The sequence below is a fragment of the Ochotona curzoniae genome, unplaced genomic scaffold, assembly GCF_017591425.1.
Source record: "Ochotona curzoniae isolate NIBS_2020 unplaced genomic scaffold, NIBS_Ocur_1.0 patch433, whole genome shotgun sequence".
NCBI classification, from domain to species: Eukaryota; Metazoa; Chordata; class Mammalia; order Lagomorpha; family Ochotonidae; genus Ochotona; species Ochotona curzoniae.
The window spans coordinates 1,151,395-1,174,027 of record NW_024467010.1 but is presented as its reverse complement, the minus strand read 5'-3'; the positions used below and the strand labels follow the sequence as shown (position 1 = coordinate 1,174,027).

The following is a 22,633-nucleotide window of genomic DNA, read 5'->3' as shown; positions in this document are numbered from 1 at the left end:
GTACACTGTCTGCCTCATGTTGTCCCAGTGGGCTGCCCCTCCTGGCCTGGGCAAGACCTGATCCTGCCCCTCTGGCCACTCTGCATGCACTGTGGCTCACAAGTGCCTCCTGAGCTGCAGGCCAGGGCTGGCCCCCGCTGCCTCAGCACTGAGACCAACCCTGGCCATATGTGACCAGGGCCAGTTCTCCTGGCCCTCTCACTGTTACCAGCAGATTCCACGCTGAACGGCCCCCAGGCCTAGCACAGCCCAGGCCTCAAAGCAAGCACACTCTTGGTGAGCAGGTTGCAGCGTGTCCCCAGAGCTGTGAGGGCTCTAGGAGCAGCCAGGAGGCACGGGCAAAGGCCCAAAAATGAGTCTGAGGCTCCAGGTGCTTGTCTTACATGTGGTACAGCTGCTTTTATATGACGTGCAATAAAATCAAAGGCTTTATAGATCCTTGGGCTGCTACTCCAGACAGCTCCCCAGGGATATGAACTGGACCTGATGTGGTATACCTTCCTATACTGGGGGAGAGGTGTCCCAGACCTACTGTTGTCATGTGTGTGTTGTGGGGGGGGGGAGTCCCTGGCCTATCATAAAACATACATGGGGTGGGGAAGGAGGGGGTCACAGGCTCGCATTCACACATATGTTGGGGGTCCACACTACCACGTTAGGTAGCTGCAAGTGAGGCCTCAGGACTGCCCTGCCTTAGGGTCATCACAGGCACATTTTTCTACTCCAGAGCCCACTTTCACAGGGCAAGCTGCAGAGGGCTACTGTGGGCTGCAGGGAGAAAGAGGACCTTTCTCTGCCTAATGCAGGGGCCAGGCTCTGACTTGAGGGCTACATCCAGCAAGGTGGACAGCGAGAAGCTGAGAGCCTAGTGTATGCTCTTGCTAACATGGCAGCGCACACTGTGCCAGCTCTGCTCCCTGGCCCTGGCTGAGCTGTTCTGTAAGCAGCACGCCTGAGGTTGCCTGTGTGACTTCACAGACTCTGTGGGGGGAGCCCTGATGGGAAGTTACGGCCTCCTGACTGATGGGCAGAGAGCAGAAGGCCTACTGGGCTGGCTCTCGGGTGCTGCAGCTAAGTGGGCGAGTCTCAGCTGAGGGAGCGGGACAGAACCCCAAATCCCATGCTGAGCAGCACTGCCTTGTCCTGGGGCCTGCTGCTTTGAGGGGGAACAAGCCCTGCATTGGCAGTGATGGTGACAGTGATAAAAACACCACACATGGGGTCTGGAAGAGGAACCTGGCCCAGCCCACAGGAATCAGCCAGCCGGACTGGGCCCAGCTCATCGCCTGACAAAGAACATGGCACATGTGGCTGCCGTTGTGGGTTCGGGGCCCACTCCCTGGACAAGGCAGCTGGGAGTTCCCTCCCAGAAGTACTGTCCTGCCTGAAGGAGACAGTGCAGGGACAAGGGCTGCATTCCAGTGCTATGTTCACTTGTGACCAAATCAGAGTTGGGAAGAGACCACACTGCCTGGCTCACAGCCCAGGCCTTAGCCCAGGCAAGGGGCTACTACCCCCAGCAAGGAGGCGCACAGGGAAAGGCCCCCAGCCTTGCAAGCAGGAAGCCCATGCCTTTACCATCGTGACAGTGACAGCGAGGACAAAGCTCCCGCCCAAGCAGCTGTGTCCACAGTAAGGCTGCAGAGCCCTCCCCTCTTTACATGCCTGCCCCCGGGAGGAGCCCACCTGCTTCCCATAGAGGATCATGCTGAGCTGAGCGCAAGGCCAGCAAGGCTGGGTGGGCCGAGGGATGTTCCTGAGAAGCAAGGACTGAGTGGAATAGCTGCCTCTCCTCAGCAGCCACCCACTGCAAGCCCTGAAAGGAGACAGAAACAGCAAGTGCGTGCATCTGGCCTCAGGTGACAGACTCCCCAGGCGCCTGTGGTTTCCAGCATCCTGTGGGCAGCCTGGTTCCAGATACCCACGCTGCACCCCCACAGCCAAGGCTGCAGCCACTGGTCGGGTGCTCTGCCTGCAAGGAGCCTCAGTGGGACACCCTCCCAGCACCTTCCAAACAGGGAGGAACCAATTCCCACTGGGCCCCTAGGTGCCCTGCCCTCCATCACCTGAGCACAGGACCTGTAGGACAAACAGCAGTCCAACAAACTGCTGAATGCACCCAAGGGTTCTACAACTATTGCTGGCTCGCACCTGCCTGATGAGGAAACACCAGACCCCAGGAGCTCCCCTCCCCTAACTCAGCAGTCTCCATTGTTAATTGGTCTGCTGCTTGGGAAGGCATTCTGTTTGTTCCCTGTGTCATTCACCTGCCGGCTCTGCACTTCCATGGCCACGATGCACCTACCTGCTGGTGGCCACCTTCAGGGCAGGGGGCAGGGGGCATGGCCTACCACTAGCCCAAGCTCAGCTGCTTCCTCGCAGGCTGTGGTGACTCACAGGAAGATGCTGAAGTTGCCTGTGGGGTGACGGGGGGCCGGGGTTCACAAGCTGCTGATGAGAGGGCATCACATCTTTGCGAGCTTGTCCCTGCATAGCCACAGAACCCTGATCTCCCCGTTCTCGGTGGTTTCCTGTGACCCCCACCCCACCATGCAGGCATCCCCTGTCTTTCTCCCAAGTGGGAAGAGGGACAGGCCAGTGGCTGGCCTTTTAGGGTGTTGTTTTTTAAATAAGATTTATGTTGATGCAAAGTAGTGGGTTTTTTTTTTAGATGAAGTATTTTAAGTTTGCATTATAGTTGAGTGAGTGCTTCACAGCTACAATATAGACCCAGTACACTGGAAGAACAGGTGGGGGCTACAGGAGGACAGGCGAGGACTACGGGAAGACAGGGGGCTACGGGAGGAGGGGGGCTACGGGAGGACAGGGGGCTACGGGAGGATGGGGGCTATGGGAGGATGGGGGGTATGGGAGGACAGGGGGCTATGGGAGGAGGGGGGCTACGGGAGGATGGGGGCTATGGGAGGATGGGGGGTATGGGAGGATGGGGGCTATGGGAGGATGGGGGGTATGGGAGGATGGGGGCTATGGGAGGATGGGGGCTATGGGAGGATGGGGGCTATGGGAGGATGGGGGCTATGGGAGGATGGGGGCTACAGGATGGGGGTATGGGAGGACAGGGGGCTACAGGATGGGGGCTATGGGAGGATGGGGGCTATGGGAGGATGGGGGCTACAGGATGGGGGGTATGGGAGGATGGGGGCTACAGGATGGGGGCTACAGGATGGGGGGTATGGGAGGATGGGGGCTACAGGATGGGGGCTACAGGATGGGGGCTATGGGAGGACGGGGGGCTACAGGAGGATAGGGGGCTATGGGAGAATAGGGGGCTACAGGAGGATGTGGGGGTTACAGCAGGATAGGGGACTACGGGAGGACAGGCTGGGGCTATGAGAAGAGATGCTTAGCTGCACTCAGGTGAACTGTAAGACATCCAGAGAACCATGGCTGTTACAGTCACATACCATTCCTGTCAACTTAGCAGACCAAGGTTTAAATCAAAGTTTGGGGCCTGGCGCAATGGCGCAGTGGTTAAGGTCCTCGTTTTGCACGCCCGGGATCCCATATGGGCACTGGTTCTAATCCCGGCAGCCCCGCTTCCCATCCAGCTTCCTGCCTGTGGCCCAGGAAAGCAGTTGAGGACGGACGGCCCAAACCCTTGGGACCCTGCACCCACGTGTGAGATCTTCCTCTCTGTCTCTCCTCTCTGTATATCTGCCTTTCCAATAAATAAATAAATCTTTTTAAAAAATCAAAGTCTGACAAAATTCTGCCCTCGCAACAGATATACATGGGCTTAGCAGGTTTAAGTTTTTTTTTTCTTTAATTTTGGTTGTCATATATGCAGAACACGTAGCATCTTTCTATACCTGGCTCTTATTATTCAACATGACCTAATTCCACTCAGCTCCAGTGTTAGAATTCTTTCTTATAACAGAACAATATTCCACTGTAGATATCACACACATTTTGGCTGTGAACAGTGCTAGGGGAGCAGGTCTGTGTGGGTGCCAGAGCCCACAGCCAGTCGGCCTCCACCCATGCTGTCTCCCATAGCTGCCGCTCTCATTTACACCCCTGCCAGCACTGTGGCCAAGTTCCCCTTTCTGCAGGTACTTGTAACCTTTGCTGCTGGCTTTGTCCTAGGGCCACTCTGACAGTGACCCTGGCTCAGCTGTGCACACCCCCGATGGCTGGCCACGCTGAGCACCGTTTCCTGCCTGTGTTGGCCGAGCTGTCGGCCCAGGGCCTTTGCCCACTTCCTCGCCAGGCTGCTGGGTGTTTGCTGCTGAGCTGCTGCTGCTCTCTGCTCTGGGGTGATCGGGCCTGAGCTCTGACATGTGTGCTTCCCTTGGAACCTTGGGCCCAAGGAGTGCAGGGGTGCAGAACCCAGGCCCTGGTGACAGTGACGATGCAGTTGTAACTGCCGGGGGCCGCCACACAGCTCACTGATTTGTTGATGGGCTGCTGGGTTTTGAAGAGACAGGAAGGAAGGCTGAGGTGGAGGCGGCACAGGAAGAGGTGAGCAGCCGGCGCGCCCTGCCGGCACTGGCCCCCACACGTTCAGCCTGGGAAGCCCGACCGACCTCTCGGGCCCCCGGGCTCAGGCCCTGCTGGCCTGCCCCACACACTCCCAGGCATTCCCCTAGTCCCTGGCTGTCTTCCCACTGCTGGGCAGGGCCTAGTCCAGAACGGTCGGGATGGACTCCTCCTCAGGCCCCCAGCCCAGGCATCCCTGGAGCAGGAAGGAGGCCCAGAAGGTAAGCCAAGTCCAGGCTGCATCACTGGGAGGCTGGGGCAGCTGAGAGCACAGCTGGTGGGAAGCACGTGGCCTTGGAAGCCTGATCTGCTCTAGAGGGCAGGGGAGGACAGGAGGGTGCCAGGTTCAGGTGTGTGCCCAGGCCCAGCCAGCACAGGTCAAAAGGCACAAAGCCAGGCTCCTCCGGTGCCAGGGATGGCCCTGGAGCAGCAAGCGTGAAAAGGAGCTGCAGCAGTGCAGCTGGGGTCCTCAGCAGGCAGGCACTGCTCCCAGCACTGCTGCCTGGCTGCAGGGGACTCCCAACAGACTATACTGCTTCCTCCTGCCTCAGCTCCCCAATGCAAATGGAGGTGACAATACCAATACTGACGCAAAGCTCAGGAGGCCCAGGCCCGCTCATGGAACCTGCCCTGCAGACGCCGCCCTGCGGCAGAGAGGGAGGGCAAGGGAAACCTCAGGGCCTCTCCCAGCCTTACCCTGGGGTGAGGCTATGCACATGGCCCTGAGGTGCACCCATGCAGGCCCAGCTGGGGAAGGGGCAATGCATGCATCCCTGAGCCCATCTCATGCTGCCTTCTCGGGAGGCAGCTTGGCATACACCTCCTATCCTGGGGTGCTGGGCTGCCCGTGTCAGGCCTGACCTGTTCAGGCTCCAGGGGACAATGCAGCAACGTGTGGCATCTCAAGGGCACAGACCTTTCCTGTTCCCCTGGGGGCAGGCAGACAGCTGGTCATGGCACTGGGACCACCTCAAGAGGGCTGCAACCTGAGCTGCCAGCTCCTCAGGGGTAGAGGGGGCACAGAAAGGACAGGGAGAATGGCGGCAGGTGGCAGGTGGGCGGAGCAGGGCTGGCCACTGGGGAAGAGGCCCAGTCACAATGACAGCCCCCTCAGGGGGTGCTTGGAGGATGACCCAGGCACACCTGCGCACAGCTCCCGCGACAGTACTTGGCCCTGCTGGCCCTGCTGGCCACAGCTCAGACTTCTGTGAACAGACCCTGGCCCGCATGTCTGCAGTCCTCCTCATCTAGCAAAAGCAAAGTAATTCATAATGAAACAAATAACTAGCCTAATGACCTTGAGCCCTGGGGTATGGCTACAGACTACAAATACGCAGGAGGCATCTTACATAGATGAAGAAAGCAATTAAAACTACGGTGTTAGGAGGCAAAGAAAATATATAGTGGATAGCTTTCACGTGGCACTGCACTACACATCAGCCATGACTTTGCATTGCCCCTGGGTAGAAACTGAGTTTTTATCCGTGAATTTCTGGCTGTATAAAACCACACCTCTGTGGTTTCTCTCATAACCCATTTCTGTCACTTATCCAATTATTTCTTCGTGATAAATTCCCATAAGTGAAATTTAATGGCAAATTAAATACTTTTAAAATTCCAGCACCAATTTACAATCCCATCAGTTATGTGTTGATATTGCTACTAGTGCCACATTCTCACCAATCCCGTCTACCAATTGGATGAAAATAAGTTTGCTTTCGGTTAGTTTTCTTTATCCTTAGCATGATTAAGTTTCTTTTCAGTAAATTGGTCATTTGCATGTTCTGTGAATTATCTGTAACCTTTCTATCTGCATCCTTAATTCTATTTGGTTACTTATTTCTTGTTGATTTGTAAGAGTTCTTTATATATGAAGGATACGAATGCTCTTGACTCTCAGCTTAGAGATTTTTCCCTAATTTATGCCACTTATTATTATTTAGGAATATCTTAACTATTTAATATTAAATGTGTCATTAATTATTTACCAGCTTAATTAAATTCAGGCAAATCCATTAACCTTCCCCTTTATGGCTTCTGGGTTTTTATGTCTTGCTTTAAAGTCATCCCACCCAAGGAATGTCTAAAATATTTTTTCATGCTTTTTTACTGTGCTTTAATGATTTTGTACTTACAATTTTAACTATCTAGTCTGCTTGAAATTAAATGTTGGGTTTAAATTCAAGAAATGTTTTCATAAGCAGGTTATACATACACACATACATTCCTGGATTATACATTCCATTGACTTACAGATTGTTAGTGTACAATTTATAACACAAACAGAAGGTTATTATACTGAAAACCCACGACTGGTTCAGTATCAGGAAACCTACTTGTGTGGCTCACAGAGCTGACTGCCAGCCGCCGGTGTGCAGACAGGTGACGAGGGCGCTCCCAGAAGCACTGCTGAACACAGCAAGGAGCTCGAGTTTCTATCAAAGGGGGCGGATGACAAACAACACAGTCAGACTCCAGTGCAACAACACTACGTGGTCGGACAGCGTCACCCTGCCCAGTGGTTTCCCACATGACAATGGCCAGGTCTCCCTGCCCCTGTGCTGCTTGCCCACTGAGCTGCTCTGGCCTTGCCCCTTTCCCCTGGCAGAGATGCCCCTTGCTCAGGTTCATCTTATTCTTCATGCCACCCCCACCCTGCTCCCAGGACCTCTTCCCCAGCCACTGTGACTGAAGCATCCCTGGCCGTCTTGCACGGAAGGCCTGCGCCTCTCGGTGTGTCACTCACACTGTTTCATGCTTGGTGCTGTGAGCCCTCAGAAGCCAAACGGCCTGTTCTTATCCCCGACAGTGTGCCCAGGGATTTGCCAATTCCTTCACCTTCCTGTCCCCAGACCCTGATAAACACATGCTGGCTGGCCAGGTAGATGGAAACAGATAAGATTGCATCAACATATGCTCAAAAGCCACTTGTTGGTACAACACACATTCCTAGCCTTTCAGACAGTGCAAATTCACTGTGAGAGGTGGCAAACGGTGTGGCACGGCACTGTTGCCCTCAAGGTCCTGGGGCCCACCCAGCTCAGGCAGCTCCCGGCTGCCTTGGTGAGTTCCCTTGTCTGCACCGCAGCAGCCATGTCTGTAAAGAGGGAATGATATCCATGAGGCTTCTCAAGATAAATGAATGATGTAACAGGCTGTCTGGGACCCTGTGCACCTTCACAAATACTATGCAGCACCTGAGTGGCAACAGGAAATGGGGAACCTTTCCCAAGGGGACAGAAAGCAAACTAGCCTGGGCTTGTACCTGTCAGTGGGCAGAGCTTGAGAGGGATCCAGCTCCCCCAGGAATCTGAAATGCAAATCCTTAGATGATGGACAGAGGATCCCCCTCAAGAATCAAAGAGCCAGAGGGCTGGCCAGGCCCTGGGGGCCCGGAACAATGCCGGGAATTCCTGCAAAAGGTGGAGGGCTACAGCAGCCACCCTAGGCCATCCATCGCCTCACGCCCCCACAGGGCTCTCTCCCAGCCCCCAGGGTTCCTGGGACCCTGTCAGAGTGTGCCCCAGCCTGTGTGCCTAGTGTGGAGTGAGGGACAGGGCAGGATGGGCTCCGCAGCCCCCTCCACATCCATCTGGGCTGCCAGAGGGCAGCAGAGGAGGAAGCCAGCTTTGGCCACAAGGAGGAGTATGAGCGGCTGGGGCTGGGGAGGGACTCTGCCCTTGCCTTATACTCCTGATATTTTGTCTTTTAATTAACTTCACCTTTTTGTTTGCTTGAAAGAGAGACAGAGGGAGCGACAGAACAAGTGAGAGAGAAGTGGAGTGAGCTCTCTCCCACCTGCTGCTTCACTCCCCAAATGCCTGACATGGCTTGGTTGGGTAACCAGAGACTGAATCAGTCTCCCACGTGAGTGCAGGAAATCAACTGCTTAAGTGGTCACCGCTGCCTGTCAGGGTCTGTGCTGGCAGGAAGCTGGAGTCAAGAGCTAGAAGTGGGGCCTGGCACGGTAGCCTAGTGGCTAAAGTCCTCACCTTGCACGCACCAGGATATCATTTGGGTGCTGGTGCATAACCCAGAAGCCCCACTTCCCATCCAGCTCCCTGCTTGTGCCCTGGGAAAGCAGTCAAGGACAGCCCAAAGCCTTGGGACCTTGCACCCACATGGGAGACCCAGAAGAGCTTCTGCCTTCAGATTGGCGCAGCTCCAGCCATTATGGCCACTGGGGAGTGAAATCAACAGATGGAAGATCTTCCTCTCTGTCTATCTTTCTCTCTGTATATGTGACTTTCCAATAAAAAATAAATAAATCTTAAAAAAAAAAAAAAACCCCAGAACGGAGAACCGAACTTGAGACCCTGACTAGGGACACTGCCAGGCTAAATGCCTCTTTAGATTTTGTCAAGTTTATAGGAAACTGGGTGGGGAAACACAGAGATCCCACTAGTACCTGCTGGGCACCCCCAGCCCCTGCACCAAGAGGGGCTATCACCATCAACCTACTCTAGCAGGTCTGGACCCCCCAAGGTCCATGGCTGACATCAGGGCACACCCCTGGTGCAGGGAGACCCGTGGCCACAGTGACATGTGTCCATCACACAATCAGGGCAGTATCACTGCCCAGTGTGCCCTCTGGGCTTCCTGTAGCCCTGGGCAAGGGCCCCTTCTCCACCGCCTCCCCACCTCATAAGCTGCCTCCATCAGACGCCGTGGGCCACAACGCTGTGTCCCTCTCCTAACCTCGCCCCTACCTTCAGGTCACCAATGTGGACAATGAGATGCACAGAGGAGAAGCAGCCCTCCCAGGGTCACCCCGATGGTGAGTGACAGGGCCAGAGCCCCTGCAGTGTCCACTTGGCCCTGCCTCCCCTTCTGGGCACAGCCAGCCCTTCTAGCTCCTCCTCAGATGCCCAGTAAGTGAGCCCCCTGCCCCAGGCTGGGAAGAAGCAGGGGCTTCCCATCCTGTCCCGGGCTTGGGGGTGTGCATGGAGCTGCCCTGTGCTGCCTTCTGGACCGCGGCCCTGCCTTCCTAGTTCCTGGTGGCAACCCTGGACCCTATGAAGAAGCAGGAAAGCCGGACAGGCCGGGAGCCTGGCCAGGGCCCGGGTGGCAGCTCCCCAGCAGAACAGGTGAAAGCCCTGGTGGACCTGCTGGCTGGAAGGGGCAGCCAAGGTGTGCAAGCCCTGCAGGGGCCCAGCAAGATGCCGGACTCTCTGATGGGGCCCCACGGTAAGGGCAGGATCACCCTTGGGGTTAGAGGGAGGGGGAGCCCAGGCCTTGCTCCTTGGCGGCCCTCCTCACTCACTCACCCACCCCTGCCTGGCCTGTGTTTTGCAGAGTCAAGACTACGAAGGCACCGTGAAGCTCTGCTGAGCAGGGCATCAGGTGGCCCCCCACCCAGGCCGGGCAGTCTCCTGCTGGTGGAGGGCCTGACGGACTTGCAGCTGAGGGAACATGATTTTGCACAGGTGGAGGCCACCCGCGGGGCCCAGCGCCCCGCCAGGACCATTTCCCTAGACAGGTTGTTCCTGCCACTGTCCCGGGTGTCCATCCCACCCCGTGTCTCCATCACTGTCGGGGTGGCTGGGGCAGGAAAGACCACGCTGGTGAGGCACTTTGTCCACCTCTGGGCTGGAGGCCAGGTCGGCAAAGAGTTCTCGCTGGTGCTGCCTTTGGCCTTTCGGGACCTCAACACCCACGAGAAGCTCAGTGTGGACAGGCTCATCCGCACCACTTTCCCGCACATTGGGGAACGTGGCTTGGCTGTGTCTGCCAGTATCCTCCTCATCCTGGACGGCCTGGATGAGTGCAAGACGCCCCTGGACTTCTCCAACACTGCGGCGTGCACGGACCCCAGGAGGGAGGTGCCGGTGGACCACCTCATCACCAACATCATCCGGGGCAATCTCTTTCCCCAGGTGTCTATCTGGATCACCTCCAGGCCCGGGGCTGCTGGCCAGGTCCCCGGCGGCCTGGTGGACCGGATGACAGAGATCCGGGGCTTCTCGCAGGAGGAGGTGCGGGAATGTCTGGAACAGATGTCTCCCGGGGACCAGAGCCTGCCTGGCTGGGCCCTGAGCCAGATGCAGAATGACCCGGCCCTGTACCTCATGTGTACGGTTCCAGCTTTCTGCCGGCTCACAGGCACCGTGCTGGGTCATGTGCGCTGCCGCGGGCTGGCATCACAAGAGGTGGCACTATGGCCTCCCAGGACCCTTTGTGAGCTCTACGCTTGGTACTTCAGAATGGCCCTGGGCAAGGAGGGGCAGGAGAAGGGCAAAACCAGCCCTCGCATCGAGCAGGTGGCCCAAGGCAGCCGCAAGCTGGTGGGCAGCCTGGGCCGGCTGGCCTTCCACGGGCTGGTACGGAGGAAGTACGTATTCTACGAGCAGGACATGAAGGCATTTGGTGTGGACCTGATTCTGTTGCAGGGTGCCCTGTGTGCTTGCTTTTTGAGACGCGAGGAGACGCTGGCCACATCGGTGGCCTACTGCTTTGTCCACCTCTCCCTGCAGGAGTTCCTGGCAGCCGCCTACTACCATGGCGCGGCCAGGAGGGCCATCTTCGACCTCTTCACTGAGAGTGGTGTGTCCTGGCCCCGCCTGGGTTTTCTCACACACTTCAGGGGAGCGACTCAACGGGCCATGCAGGCTGAGGATGGCAGGCTGGACGTATTCCTGCGCTTCCTGTCAGGCTTCTTGTCTCCCAGGGTCAATGCTCTGTTGGCAGGCTCCCTGCTGACCCCAGGCGAGCACGAGGGCTCCCGGGCACAGGCAGCTGAGCTCCTGCAGGGCTGCCTGCTGACCCCTGGTGCCACTGCCGGGGCCCAGGCGGTCAACATCCTGCGCTGTCTGCACGAGCTGCAGTGCCCGGAGCTGGCCCGTGGTGTTCAGGAGGCCCTGGAGAGCGGTGACCTGGCTGGGCTGAGCAGCCCTGCACACTGTGCTGCACTGGCCTACCTGTTGCAGGTGTCTGATGCTTGTGCCAAGGAAGCTGACCTGTCCCCAGGCCTCAGCCAGAGTGTCCTGCAGAGTCTGCTGCCACAGCTGCTCTACTGCCAGAGCCTGAGGTGGGCACCAGGTGGGGGAGCACAAGGACCTGACACACTGGCCCCAGTGCCATCATCTAATCTCCACACAAGGCCCTGGGGGAAACAGTTCAACCCCTCACAGCCCCCCTGAACGATCCACTGCACTGCATATTCTGCCTTGGGCCTGATGAGTAGCAGGGCAGGGTCGGGGTGACAAGGCATCCCCTGGGACCTGTGAGCAGCTCAGGTATTCTCAGAAGTGGCAGAGTTGCCAAAGGGCATCATATCCAGGTGTGTGCAGCCCACAGCAGACCCTGCTCTGGGTAGGAACCCTCAAGCTTGGGGGTACTGGGTCTCAGAGTTCACCCATGTGGCACAAGCCTGAGTGTGTGGGTACAGGGCACAGTACTTGCAGCCATAGCCACAGTGCTGCAGTGGGGTGCAGGGGAGGCAGTGGGTGCCTGAGGGATCCTGTACCATCCCAGCCCACTCTTCCCCCTGGCCAGGCTGGACACCAACCAGTTCCAGGATCCCGTGATGGAGCTGCTGGGTAGCATGCTGAGTGGGAAGGACTGCTGCATCGAGAAGATGAGGTAACTGGACCTGGAGCAGCACCCTTCTGGGCTGCTCGCCTACCTTGCAGGGCTGGGGCGCTGCTTGTTGTCTTTGCTCAGCTGGCTGGGGTGCCCGCGGGGCGGTGGGTGGCGGTGTCTGACACGTGTGGGGCAGGATGCTGTTCCACTCACTCCAGGAGGTGTCTGAGGTGCAGGCATTGCAACTGCATGGAGAGAGAAGGGACTAGTGGGGCAGGTGCTGGGGTGCCCACAGGGGTGTGTCTCCTGGGGCCAACCATTGTTCCCTCCAGGCCTTCCAGCAGGATTCCTGGTACTCTGCTCCTGGACTAAAATGTAAAAAAATTTTTTTGAGATTTATTTTTATTTTTATTGGAGAGGCAGACATACCCACAGGAGATACAGAAAGATCTTTCATCTGCTAGTTCACTCCCCAAGTGGCCGCAACGGCCAGAGCTGAGCCAATCTGAAGGCAGGAGCCTCTTAGAGGTCTCCCACACAGGTGCAGAGTCCCAAGGCTTTGGACCATCCTTGACCACTTTCCCAGGCCATAAGCAGAGAGCTGGATGGGAAGTGGAACAGCCAGGATAAGAACTGGCATCCATACAGGATCCCTGGAATTACAAGGCAAGGTCTTTAGCCACTAGGCTACTATACTAGGCCCTTAAAATGTAAAAATCTTAACTTGGTTACATTTTAGTTTCTGAATCAGTTGTACCCCTTCTACATTTAAAATAGCCTTTCATGGAAGTCTGCTTGATGGGCCCCTCCTGAAAACTGTGCCCATGGCTGAGGGCTACTTGGCTCAACCCCTGGAATCACAGGTGGTAGCTTTTAGAGAGCCTGGGAAACACGTGTCACCTGCACCGACACTGCCAGTCCTGCTAGTCTCCAGTCCACGGCCACAGAGGCTGAGCCGCTGAGGATGCTGGGCAGGGCTGGGAGCTGGGGGGGGGTCCCTGACAGTCAGCTGCTTCTATGCCCAAAAGAGAGAAGCAGGTAGGGGAGGGCATCCCCATGAGTTTGGGGGTCTTCCTGCTTGGCTCAGATTCCAAGATCCGCTGGAAGGGCTCGCAACTCTAAATTGTGTCAGTTCTGGCAAGGGCTCCTTACACTTACAGGACATAGGCTTAAAAAAACAAATTCAGAAACAGAATGCTGCCACCGGGGCAAGGGCCAGATCGAGGTTTGATGACACATGGCAAGCTGCAGGACAGCCCTGGGGCCCAGAGATGCGACTGACCACTGCAGGGCTGTCCTTACTCTACAGCCCAGATGACCTGAGATAGCCCCTCCATAAATGCCATTTCTAGCAAATTATACAGGTGGTCCAAGGCCCCAGGCAAGCTGACATGCTTAGCCAGGATTCCCTGGGGTTGGAGGGACACAGCTCCCAGTCTCGCTTTGGGCAGCCCACGCAAGAATCCCACACCAGGGTCTGGCTGTGACATGACCAAAGAAGAATATGTAACCCCAGTGAAAGAAGAACCGCCTGGTGGTAAATTTAACCTCTCTTTCATGGCAACCTCTAGACTTAGTCCAGGGCACTGGTACTGCTCAGAACTCAGAACAAAGCCAGGTACCAGCTCTCGGCCACATGCCCTTCACCTTGTCACAGCAGGTCCTCATGTGCCTCCCTAAGTGTGGCCTGCCAGGGCCTCCTGCAGCTGACACACAGGGCTGCTCCTGGAAGACAGCTCAGAATAACAGACAAGTCTTCGGAGATGGGCTCCCCGTGGCCTGAGGCCATGCACACAGAGGCGGCAGTGGGTGCTGGGCTCTCAATGCTGCTTCTGTGACAGAACCCTTTAAAAATGCATCTGCCCCAGCAGAGCGCCAATGACTCAGAGGGACAAAGAGGGGCTGTCAGGACTGAAAGAAGATGGGGAATCCTGCAGTCCTGGCTGCCTGCAGGCCCTCAAGGCCTTCGCAAGGAGCCCTAGAGACATGGCTTGCAACATGCCAGCTGGGGAGTCCAGCCAGACAAGCCCCTTGGAGCTACTTGCCTAAAAAACTGTCAACAGCCGTGCTGTTGTTGAGAGTCACTGGGCTCAATCCCGCCCCACTTCTCCCCAGAACCCGCAGTCTGAGTGAGCAGTCAGGGAGGTCTGCCTGTTCACTCTGGCCTGATCACACCCAGGTCCAGGGGGTTCCCTGCACCTCGCATTCTGCCTTAGGGGTCCCCTCGTCTCCATGGTCAGAATCTCACACTGCTAGGAAGATGTAGTGGCTGAATCAAGGGTTGGAGGCAGGGCCAGGAGATTTTTATGTAGGAAATAACCACTCCTCTCTGTTTCCTCGGGCAGCCTGGCCGAGAACCAGATCAGCCACAAAGGGGCCAAAGCCCTGGCCAGATCCCTGCTGGTCAACAGAAGTCTAACGGCTCTGGAGTAAGTTGGGCACTGATGGCCATCTGCCTACTGCAGGCACAGAGAAACGCATGCTTTCCTGTACTACCAGGAGAGTGTCAGTCCTGCCTCTTGGGCTTCCAGCTTCACCTGTCCCCACCATGGCCCCTGAGCACACACTTGGTTTACAGCAGGTCCCAAAGTCCATCCTCTGTCCTCTGGCAAGAGTCAGAATCATGGAGACCACAGCTGGCTCACCTGCCCTCCTGGGGCACCAGAAGGACAATTAGGCAAGCATAGTCATGTGCCACCCCCTCAGCCACTGAGCCATGCTCTAAGTCCAGCCATGCCCTATACTCGGGGTCCTCATCCACCTCGGCCCCACAGTTGGCCCATGCCCACTAGGCTATCAGTCCTGCTTCCTCTTTCCCGTCACCTGGGGCCTCCTAGGGAAACTCCTGGTAGACCTCTCCAAGATCTCCACCCTAACCTCCACGTAGTCCCTTTGGAAGTCACAGACTTGCAGGTTGGGCTGAGCCTTCCTTCTCCACAGCCTCCACAGTAACTCCATTGGGCCACAAGGGGCCAAGGCATTGGCAGATGCTCTGAAGATCAATCGCACTCTGATTTCCCTCAGGTACCGGACCTTAGCCAGAGAGAGGCCTCTCCCTGGTTGCACCACGGAGGGAGATGGTGGGAATGGATTACCAACTCCCATCCACAGGGTGGTGGGGATTGTGTGCCCTAACCCAGTCCTGAGAGCCTAGGTGCCTTGGGGCATCTCGCCCTGCAGAACTGTCCCTTATGGCTGGTGTCCAGGCTGCTGCCAGGCACCCTCTCCCGCTCTGCCCATCAGTCACCTTCTTGCCTCTACAGCCTCCAGAGCAACATGATTGGGGACGACGGTGCCAGGTTCATGGCTGAGGCCTTGGCCTCCAACAGGACACTCTCCGTACTACAGTGAGTGGACATGCCTTTTCTTCCCCTCCAACTCCTTCTCCAAGAACCTTGTTGTTTCCTACAAGGAAAAATGGATAGGCCAAGTCTCCAGGCCTGATTCATCTGGATGGTGTCCGGATGCCCACTGCTTTTCCAGAGAACAGGTGTTGGGGAGAAAACTGTAAACACAACCACCTGCCAATCCAGAGACCCTCTGCGACTACAGAAAGACCACAAAGGTGCTGAACAAGCAGCACTTCCCTGGCAGTAAGACCTCATGACAGACAGAGCCCACTTTTCCACAGCCCAGCCCACTGGCATTCAGCTTGTCTTCAGACCTGACACAGCTCATCCTAACTTTGCCTCACTGAGGGGCCATTTGCCTTCCCTGCTTGCTCTTATCCAAGGGAAGGATGAAACTTCTGTCTCTATGACAAGCCAAGCCGGTGCCTCACTAACTCCCATAGAGTCAGGCAGACAGGGACCCTGTCTTCCCGGATGTTTATCTTTCAAAGAAATGGCCTCAGGACATTCCTGGGCTGAAGAACTGGTAAAAGGTTTGTTTAAGCTTTGAAAAAAATTTACATGAATGTCAAAGGAACAGAGGAAGGATATACAACCTTCAATATTCTCAAGGAGATACTCTAAGGAAAAGTGTACCTGTGTGTGTGTGCACACATGTGCTGTTCCTTTCAGGAGCCAGGGAGAGGTCCTGCCCTCTCTGCTTCCAGGGTGAGGGTGGGGTCCTCCTGGGCCAGATCCAGCATAGGAGTAGCAGTTCTTCAAGCATCTCCCTATGGAGACAGAGGGACTTGGGATGCTGGCCTGTCTGTGAGGAAGACAGCTGGGGACAGCCAGATGTGACCATGAAATCCCCACTTGGGAGGCTGCTTTGTCAGCATCTGTAGGACTCTGCTTTGTAGCCCCTTATAAGTGAGGCTCCCTCCCACTGCCCCAGACTCTTTTCCCTGAAAATCACCCACTGCTAGCATCACCTGGGCAACAATCCATACACTCTTCCTCATCCACTGCCATGATGATTGGAAAGGATGCCCTACCTGCCTCTGATTGACCTCTGACTTTGAACTTTGCTTCCTCTTTCCCACAGCCTGCAGAATAACACCATTGGACCCACAGGAGCCCAGCGGATGGCAGATGCTCTAAAGCAAAACAGGACCCTGAAGGAGCTTATGTGAGAAACGCATAAGGGCCCAATTGATACCCTCAGTGCCCAGCACCATGCAACCCATGATCAGCATTTGTGAGCACGGGATGAAGGAGTGGATGGCTGGATGGGTAGATAGGGGAATATATGGATGGATGGATATGTGGATGGATAGATGAGTAGATGGATGGATGGGTGGATGATGGTGACTGGATGGAGGAACAGGTACATGAGTGTATGAATGGACAGATGGGTGGATAAATGAATACACGGATGGATAGATAGATGGATATGTGGGTATATGGGTGACTGGATGGATGGGTGAATGAGTGGTGACTGGAGGGAGAAATGGATATGTGGGTGTATGGACAGAGAAATGAATGGAAGGATGGATGAATATATGGATGGATGGACGGATGGGTGGATGAATGGATGGATGGGTGGGTGTATGAATGAATGGACGGATGGATGGACGGACAGATGGGTGGGTGCATGTATGCATGTACAGATGGACGAATTGTGGGCACAGGATTCACTGACTTTGGATCAGAGGAAGAAGGCCAGATGCCCAGGTCAGGCAAGCTTCAACCTTCTCAGGTTCACACTTACTGCATTATATTTTTTATTCTGGTAAACCAAAACCACACGTCCAGATTCTTTCCTGTAAAGTGCTGCAAAGGCCTCTTACCAAAGGGTTGTCCTTCCCCTGCTCCACCCGCCCCCCAAGGAGTCAGGGAAGCCTTTGTTACCTTGAACTCATACAGGCACCCAGTGGATACTTACAGAGACAGTGGGTTAACAAGTCTGAAGCAGGATGAGTTGTACACTGTCACCCTGAGACAACAGAGACAGTGTCCCCTGAGAGCTCCCTTTGGCCCTGACCCCCCAGGCCCAACCCTGCCTTGCTGCCCCAAGAGGCAAACTCACCATGCCTCCTGCAGGTTCTCCAGCAACAGCATTGGTGATGGAGGTGCCAAGGCCCTGGCAGAGGCCCTGAAGGTGAACCAGGGCCTGGAGAGCCTGGAGTGAGTCGTCAAGGGTGATAGTCCCCCCAGCTTCCTCATCCAGTGGATGGCAGGCTGATACCAACCCTGGGTGTGCTCTGATTGCAGTCTCTCCCCTCCACAGCTGTCCCTTGTCCTACCAGCTCCACTGCCCGGCATATGCCTGGTAGGATTGGAGCTGGCGCTAGAGACTGCACAGTGACTTGGTCTTGCAGTGTGGAGCTGGGCAATCCCTGGGGGGACACTCTGCTGAGCACTTTCTCAGGGGATTGTAGAGCCACCCCCACTCCCCTCTGCTGAGCCTGTTTGAGCCAAAAAGTGGGGGGAAGGGAGATAAGCAGTGTGGGAGTACCTGTCCCCAGGGTCCCCCAACTCTGTTGAACCAGTGCCTGTGGTGCTGGGCTGTGCAGCCAGGCCAAGGGTGCCACCCTCTGCCTGCAGCCTGCAGAGCAACTCCATCAGTGACGCGGGTGTGGCAGCGCTGACAGGGGCCCTCTGTGCCAACTGCACCCTTCTCCACCTCAGGTATGTCCCAGTCCCTCCCCATCAGATGCCCTTCAGAGCTTGGAAGGAAAGCCTGGGTCCTAGAAGCTACTATAGGAAACCTGTGGTAGAAGCAGGCTTGGGTCTGCAGCATGCAGCCTGCCTCTGTCCCTGTTTCCTCCGGAGGGTGGGGGACCACTGTGGCCCTCAGTTGGCCTGCTCTGCTGCTTCCTGACCATGCACAAGTCCATCAGGTGTCCCTGCACTGCCCAGGCTCCTCACACAAGGACATATGATTCTGCTGGAAGCCTCACCTGGCCCGGCATGAGCTTAGGGTCTTCTCTCCTGGGTCCCCCACAGCCTGCGCGAGAATTCCATCAGCGTTGAGGGTGCCCAGGCTCTGGCCCACGCACTCTGCACCAACAGCACCCTGGAGAACCTGGAGTACGTGCTGGGGACTGGAGGGAGGAGGGGCAGCCTCTGCTTCCTTGGGCGGCAACACCACCAGACACTGAGTCAACAGGCTGGTGTTTTGTAGCAACTGTGACACGACCCCCCAGTGTGACTGACACAAGGGTGCGAGGAGGGCAGGCCTGCGGGTAGGGATCCTGCAGTTGGCTGGGCAGCTCCACAGTTCCCTTGCCTTGCACTTGCTGAACTGAGCCTGGTGCCTGCCCTGGGTTGTTGTGAGGACTTAAAACAGCAGCCCAGGGCTTACGCCTGGCACAGGAGAGTAACCTGCAGCTGTGAGCTCCTGGTCAAGACCCCATGGCAGGACCTTCGGGGCCGCTCCTGTTCACTCATCCCCTCCCCTACAGCCTGACAGCTAACCTGCTCCACGACCAGGGCGCCCAGGCCATCGCGGCTGCCATGGGAGGAAACCGCACCCTCCGGTCCCTACAGTGAGTTTGCACCTCAGCCCAACCCTGCCCATTCCATACAGCTGCAGGGCCTATGCCCAACCACACCAAATGCATTGACCTGGCAATGCCTCCCTCCCTGACCCCAAGCATCCTCCCCCGGCTGCCATCTGCACTAAACTTACCCACCTCGCTCAGCCCAGTGTGAGCAAATGCCGCCAAAGCTGGCCTCAGGGAATCCCAGGGCCTTCCTCACACAAGAGCCACTTGGCTTCATTGTAGCCACCTCTGATCACTTCAGGACCCCATATAAGGAGGGCACAGAAGTCATGGGCAGACCATTCTGGGCCCTGTGGTCACACAAGTCTGTTTCTGTCCAGCCTGCAGTGGAACTTCATCCAGGCTGGTGCTGCCAGGGCCCTGGGCCGAGCTCTGCAACTCAACAGGAGCTTGACGAGCCTCGAGTAAGTGCTGCCTGCAGGAGCTGTGGGGAGGGGGCAGAAAGGGGAACTTGGGAAGTCAGGGCTGGCCAGGGTGGGGCTCACCCTGAGGGACTTTGACAGAGACAGAGACACACACACACAGCCTCCACAAAGCATAAAACCCACCCACTGGAAGGTCACAATTCATACTCCAACGAATTGGCCATCGCCACCACAGGAAGGAAGCCCCAACTGGTCAGCAACACTCCCCATTCTCCCAACCCTCCCTCTCACTCGACTTTGTCCCTGTGAATCCCCCTGTGGTGAACACATCACTGAGGGGACCAGCGTCTTTCACCCAGCATGCTGGCTTCCAGGGTCACCATGTCGTGGCATGTCAGCACTTCCTTTTTGCAGCTGAAATACAGACAGACGTGGCCATGGTACAGACAGACACAGGTTTCACCTGCTCGTTTTGGTGACAGACACTGTGTCCACTGTCGGGCAGCCGTGAACACTCCTGCTTCACAGTGAAGTACTGTCGGGGTCTTCTGAAACCATGTATGATCTCTGAGTCTTCATCTGTTTCCTCTCCATCAGCTTCTAGAATATTTCTTCTTTGGCTGGGCCTCCTGCTTTTCTTCTGTCTAACCTTTGTGTCCCGGGGCTTCCTCTCCTGAATGACAGCTGTCTCCTGGGTGCTCCAGTGATTGGCAGGGCCCTTTGTGATCCCCACACAGGTTCCCCGGACTCCATTCTCCCGATTCTTGAATGGCTGGACCCACTCCTACGTCTCATCTTTCTGGGGCTGGTTTTGACCTGTTTGTCCTGTGACCACACTGGGAGGGAGCTGCAGCGTGCATGTGGCCTCTTGGGCAGCTGCTGGCTTCATTATGCCTCCCCATCTTGTGCACATCCCCTAAACACACGCAGATGCACACGCATACACACGTCTGTTAAGAAGCCCACATCTGCTGGAACCTCTGTCATCTTCTGTTTCAAGCTCTGCCTCTGACTTAGCAGGGAAAGAAAATGACAAAACCAAGCACAGAATCCTGATGCCAAGAATGGCTGGGCATTGAGAGCTGCAGCTGAGCTTGGCAAGCACACCCTTTTTGCCCCACCCTTCATTGGCTGGCTGTGGCCTCCACAAGTCCCTTCTCCAGTCAGCCTCCTCTGCTTCAGATTCACGCAGCTCCCCAGACCATCCAGCTCTGGCATAGGCTGCGAAGGCTGCCAGGAGGATCCCCAAGGATGCCCTGTGTGCATGAGTCTCTTTCTGGCTACTGGAGAGCTGGCCTGTTGCCCAGGCACCAAGGGGCTCACATGCCATGTTCAGTTTACAGGAAAACAATCTTGGCGACGAAGGTGCCTCCGCAGTGGCTGGCGCTCTGAAGGTGAACACGGTGCTCACTGCACTCTAGTAAGTCCTGACACACGTGGCAGCCCCAGCCCTTCATCAGCCCCTAGTCATTTCCCAGTCAAGGACTTGGCATTCAATCCTTCCAACATTACTATAGGAAGTATTAACGTGACATTAATGGATTAGCAATGGAGAAATCAAACTTGCAGACAGATTTAAGGGTGCAGTCACCCCAAGCTTCTCTGGAGTCTCCCTTATGTCCCATTAGATGCAGCATGCACAGTGGTATTCTCTGGGGACACTGCTGGCCATCACTTGGCGGTGCTGTTTGTTCTGCCCTGTGCTGGGGTAGAAGTGGGGTGGATGAAGGCAGAGGCTGAAGGCAGGCTCAGGGTGGGACCAGCACTTGACTGCCCCTCTTCTCAGTCTCCAGGTGGCCTCCATTGGTGCTCAGGGGGCCCAGGCCCTAGGGGAGGCCCTGGCTGTCAACACAACCTTGCAGGTCCTCGAGTAAGTATTCCAGTCTCTAAGTACCATCTTTTGCCCAAAGAAACCATGCTGAATAGACGTGGAGCGGGAATGAACAGTCAGCTGAAAACTGTCAACTTAAGTGTGCTCCAGGGTCTTCCCATTCCACTTCCGCCTTTTCCTGTGGCTTTCCCTTCTCGTACTCAGTTCCTGCTCTCCAGGTGGCCTTGCCCTGATCAAGGAACCCCTGCCAGTGACCGCAATCTGGCCAGCCCCATCCATCCTTCAATATTCCACTCCCTCACGCCCAACTCTGCTACTATGTAGGAGTGAGGAAGGAGCTCTGCTCACCCCCTGCCATTGCTGGGGCTGAAGGAACCCCTTACCCTTCTAAAGAGGTGCTGGTAGCCCCTTTCAGGCAACCTGTCTTTCCCCACAGCTTACGAGGGAATGCTATTGGGGTGGACGGAGCCAAAGCCCTGGCTAAAGCTCTGAAGGTAAACGCGAGCCTCCGGAGACTCAAGTAAGTGGCCCCAGGGACTGCCCCGTGCCCATCTCCTCTGCTACCAAGAGCACCTATAACACACTGGGCCACCTGACTAGTGTCAGCCACCAGCCAGCCACTTAATATCTGCATTCACCATCCTGGGTGGGTGTTACCTGGATACCTGTAGAAGCCAGAGTCAGGGTCAGATGCTGCTGGTGGCTGTGGAAACATCAACCCCACATTACCCGCCCCTTGGCACCTCCAGAAGACATGGCAGCAGCCCTCCTTAGGAGTTCATTATGGTGTCCCTGTGTTGCCTCTGTCTAGCCTCCAAGAGAATGCCCTGGGTGTGGATGGAGCCATATGCATGGCCACAGCGTTGTCCGAAAACTGTGGGCTGCGGCATATCAAGTGAGTGCGTTCAGCCAGATCTACCCTCCCAGGCCAGGCTGGGCTCCTCTGCAGACGTCAGTGGGGACATCAGAACCTGCAGGCTCCGGCCATGCCCTGCTGCTTTTCTTCCAGCATCCAAGGCAATCACATTGGCGAGTCTGGAGCCAGGATGATCTCGGAGGCCATCAAGATGAACGCTCCCACATGCACAGTGGACATGTGACCAGATCCAGTTCGTGGCAGAGGGGGAAAGCTCGTGAACAAGAAGACCAGGCTTCTGGCCACGTGGGACGATGCTGACCCAGCAGGAGGCCTGGCCTCCTGAGCAGAGAAGAAAGGCGCTCCCACAGTGGGGAAAAGGGGAGGGCCCAAGCCTCTCCCCTGGCCCAGGGTCAGTCCAGGTAGGGTGAACTGGCTGTGCTGGCAAAGGGCCCGGGCTGCCAGCAAGACACACAGTGGGGGGGTACAGAAGCTCCATGCTGTAGAAAGCTGGTTGTAGCTGACACACTCCTCCACACCCTCATGTGCTCCCAACTTAAAAACAACGCTATCACTGCTGTTTCACACTCTCCCAGTTAAAATCAGGTCTCACCCTGGAACATGTGGCTGTCCTTTGCTCCCATCAGCAGGTGGGGGTTAGG

At 56.3% G+C, this 22,633-nt stretch overlaps 1 protein-coding gene across 3 annotated transcripts; it reads left to right on the top strand.

Annotated features, from left to right (window-relative positions):
• Positions 1-4,528: 4,528 nt before the first annotated feature.
• Positions 4,529-22,318, top strand: LOC121167929 (NLR family CARD domain-containing protein 3-like). 3 transcript variants are annotated; one of them, XM_040997653.1, is made up of 19 exons: positions 4,529-4,721; positions 9,216-9,277; positions 9,492-9,693; positions 9,796-11,527; positions 11,995-12,081; positions 14,367-14,450; positions 14,962-15,045; positions 15,285-15,368; positions 16,456-16,539; positions 17,454-17,537; positions 17,958-18,041; positions 18,360-18,443; positions 18,818-18,901; positions 19,240-19,323; positions 20,621-20,704; positions 21,071-21,154; positions 21,552-21,635; positions 21,927-22,010; positions 22,125-22,318. In XM_040997653.1, exons 2-19 carry the CDS (start codon positions 9,275-9,277, stop codon positions 22,213-22,215), a joined length of 3,207 nt encoding a protein of 1,068 aa, XP_040853587.1. In that variant the 5' UTR covers positions 4,529-4,721; positions 9,216-9,274; the 3' UTR covers positions 22,216-22,318. The 3 variants fall into 3 exon arrangements, with proteins under 3 accessions (XP_040853587.1, XP_040853586.1, XP_040853588.1); XM_040997652.1 differs by having other exon boundaries at positions 4,530-4,721; positions 9,492-9,687; XM_040997654.1 differs by having other exon boundaries at positions 4,530-4,721; positions 9,216-9,371; positions 9,492-9,687.
• Positions 22,319-22,633: the final 315 nt, after the last annotated feature.

Coding starts and splice junctions, on each gene's coding strand:
- LOC121167929 (XM_040997653.1), top strand. Junction 12,082..14,366: donor TGCTGCATCGAGAAGATGAG/GTAACTGGACCT, acceptor TTCCTCGGGCAG/CCTGGCCGAGAACCAGATCA. Junction 16,540..17,453: donor AGGACCCTGAAGGAGCTTAT/GTGAGAAACGCA, acceptor TGCCTCCTGCAG/GTTCTCCAGCAACAGCATTG.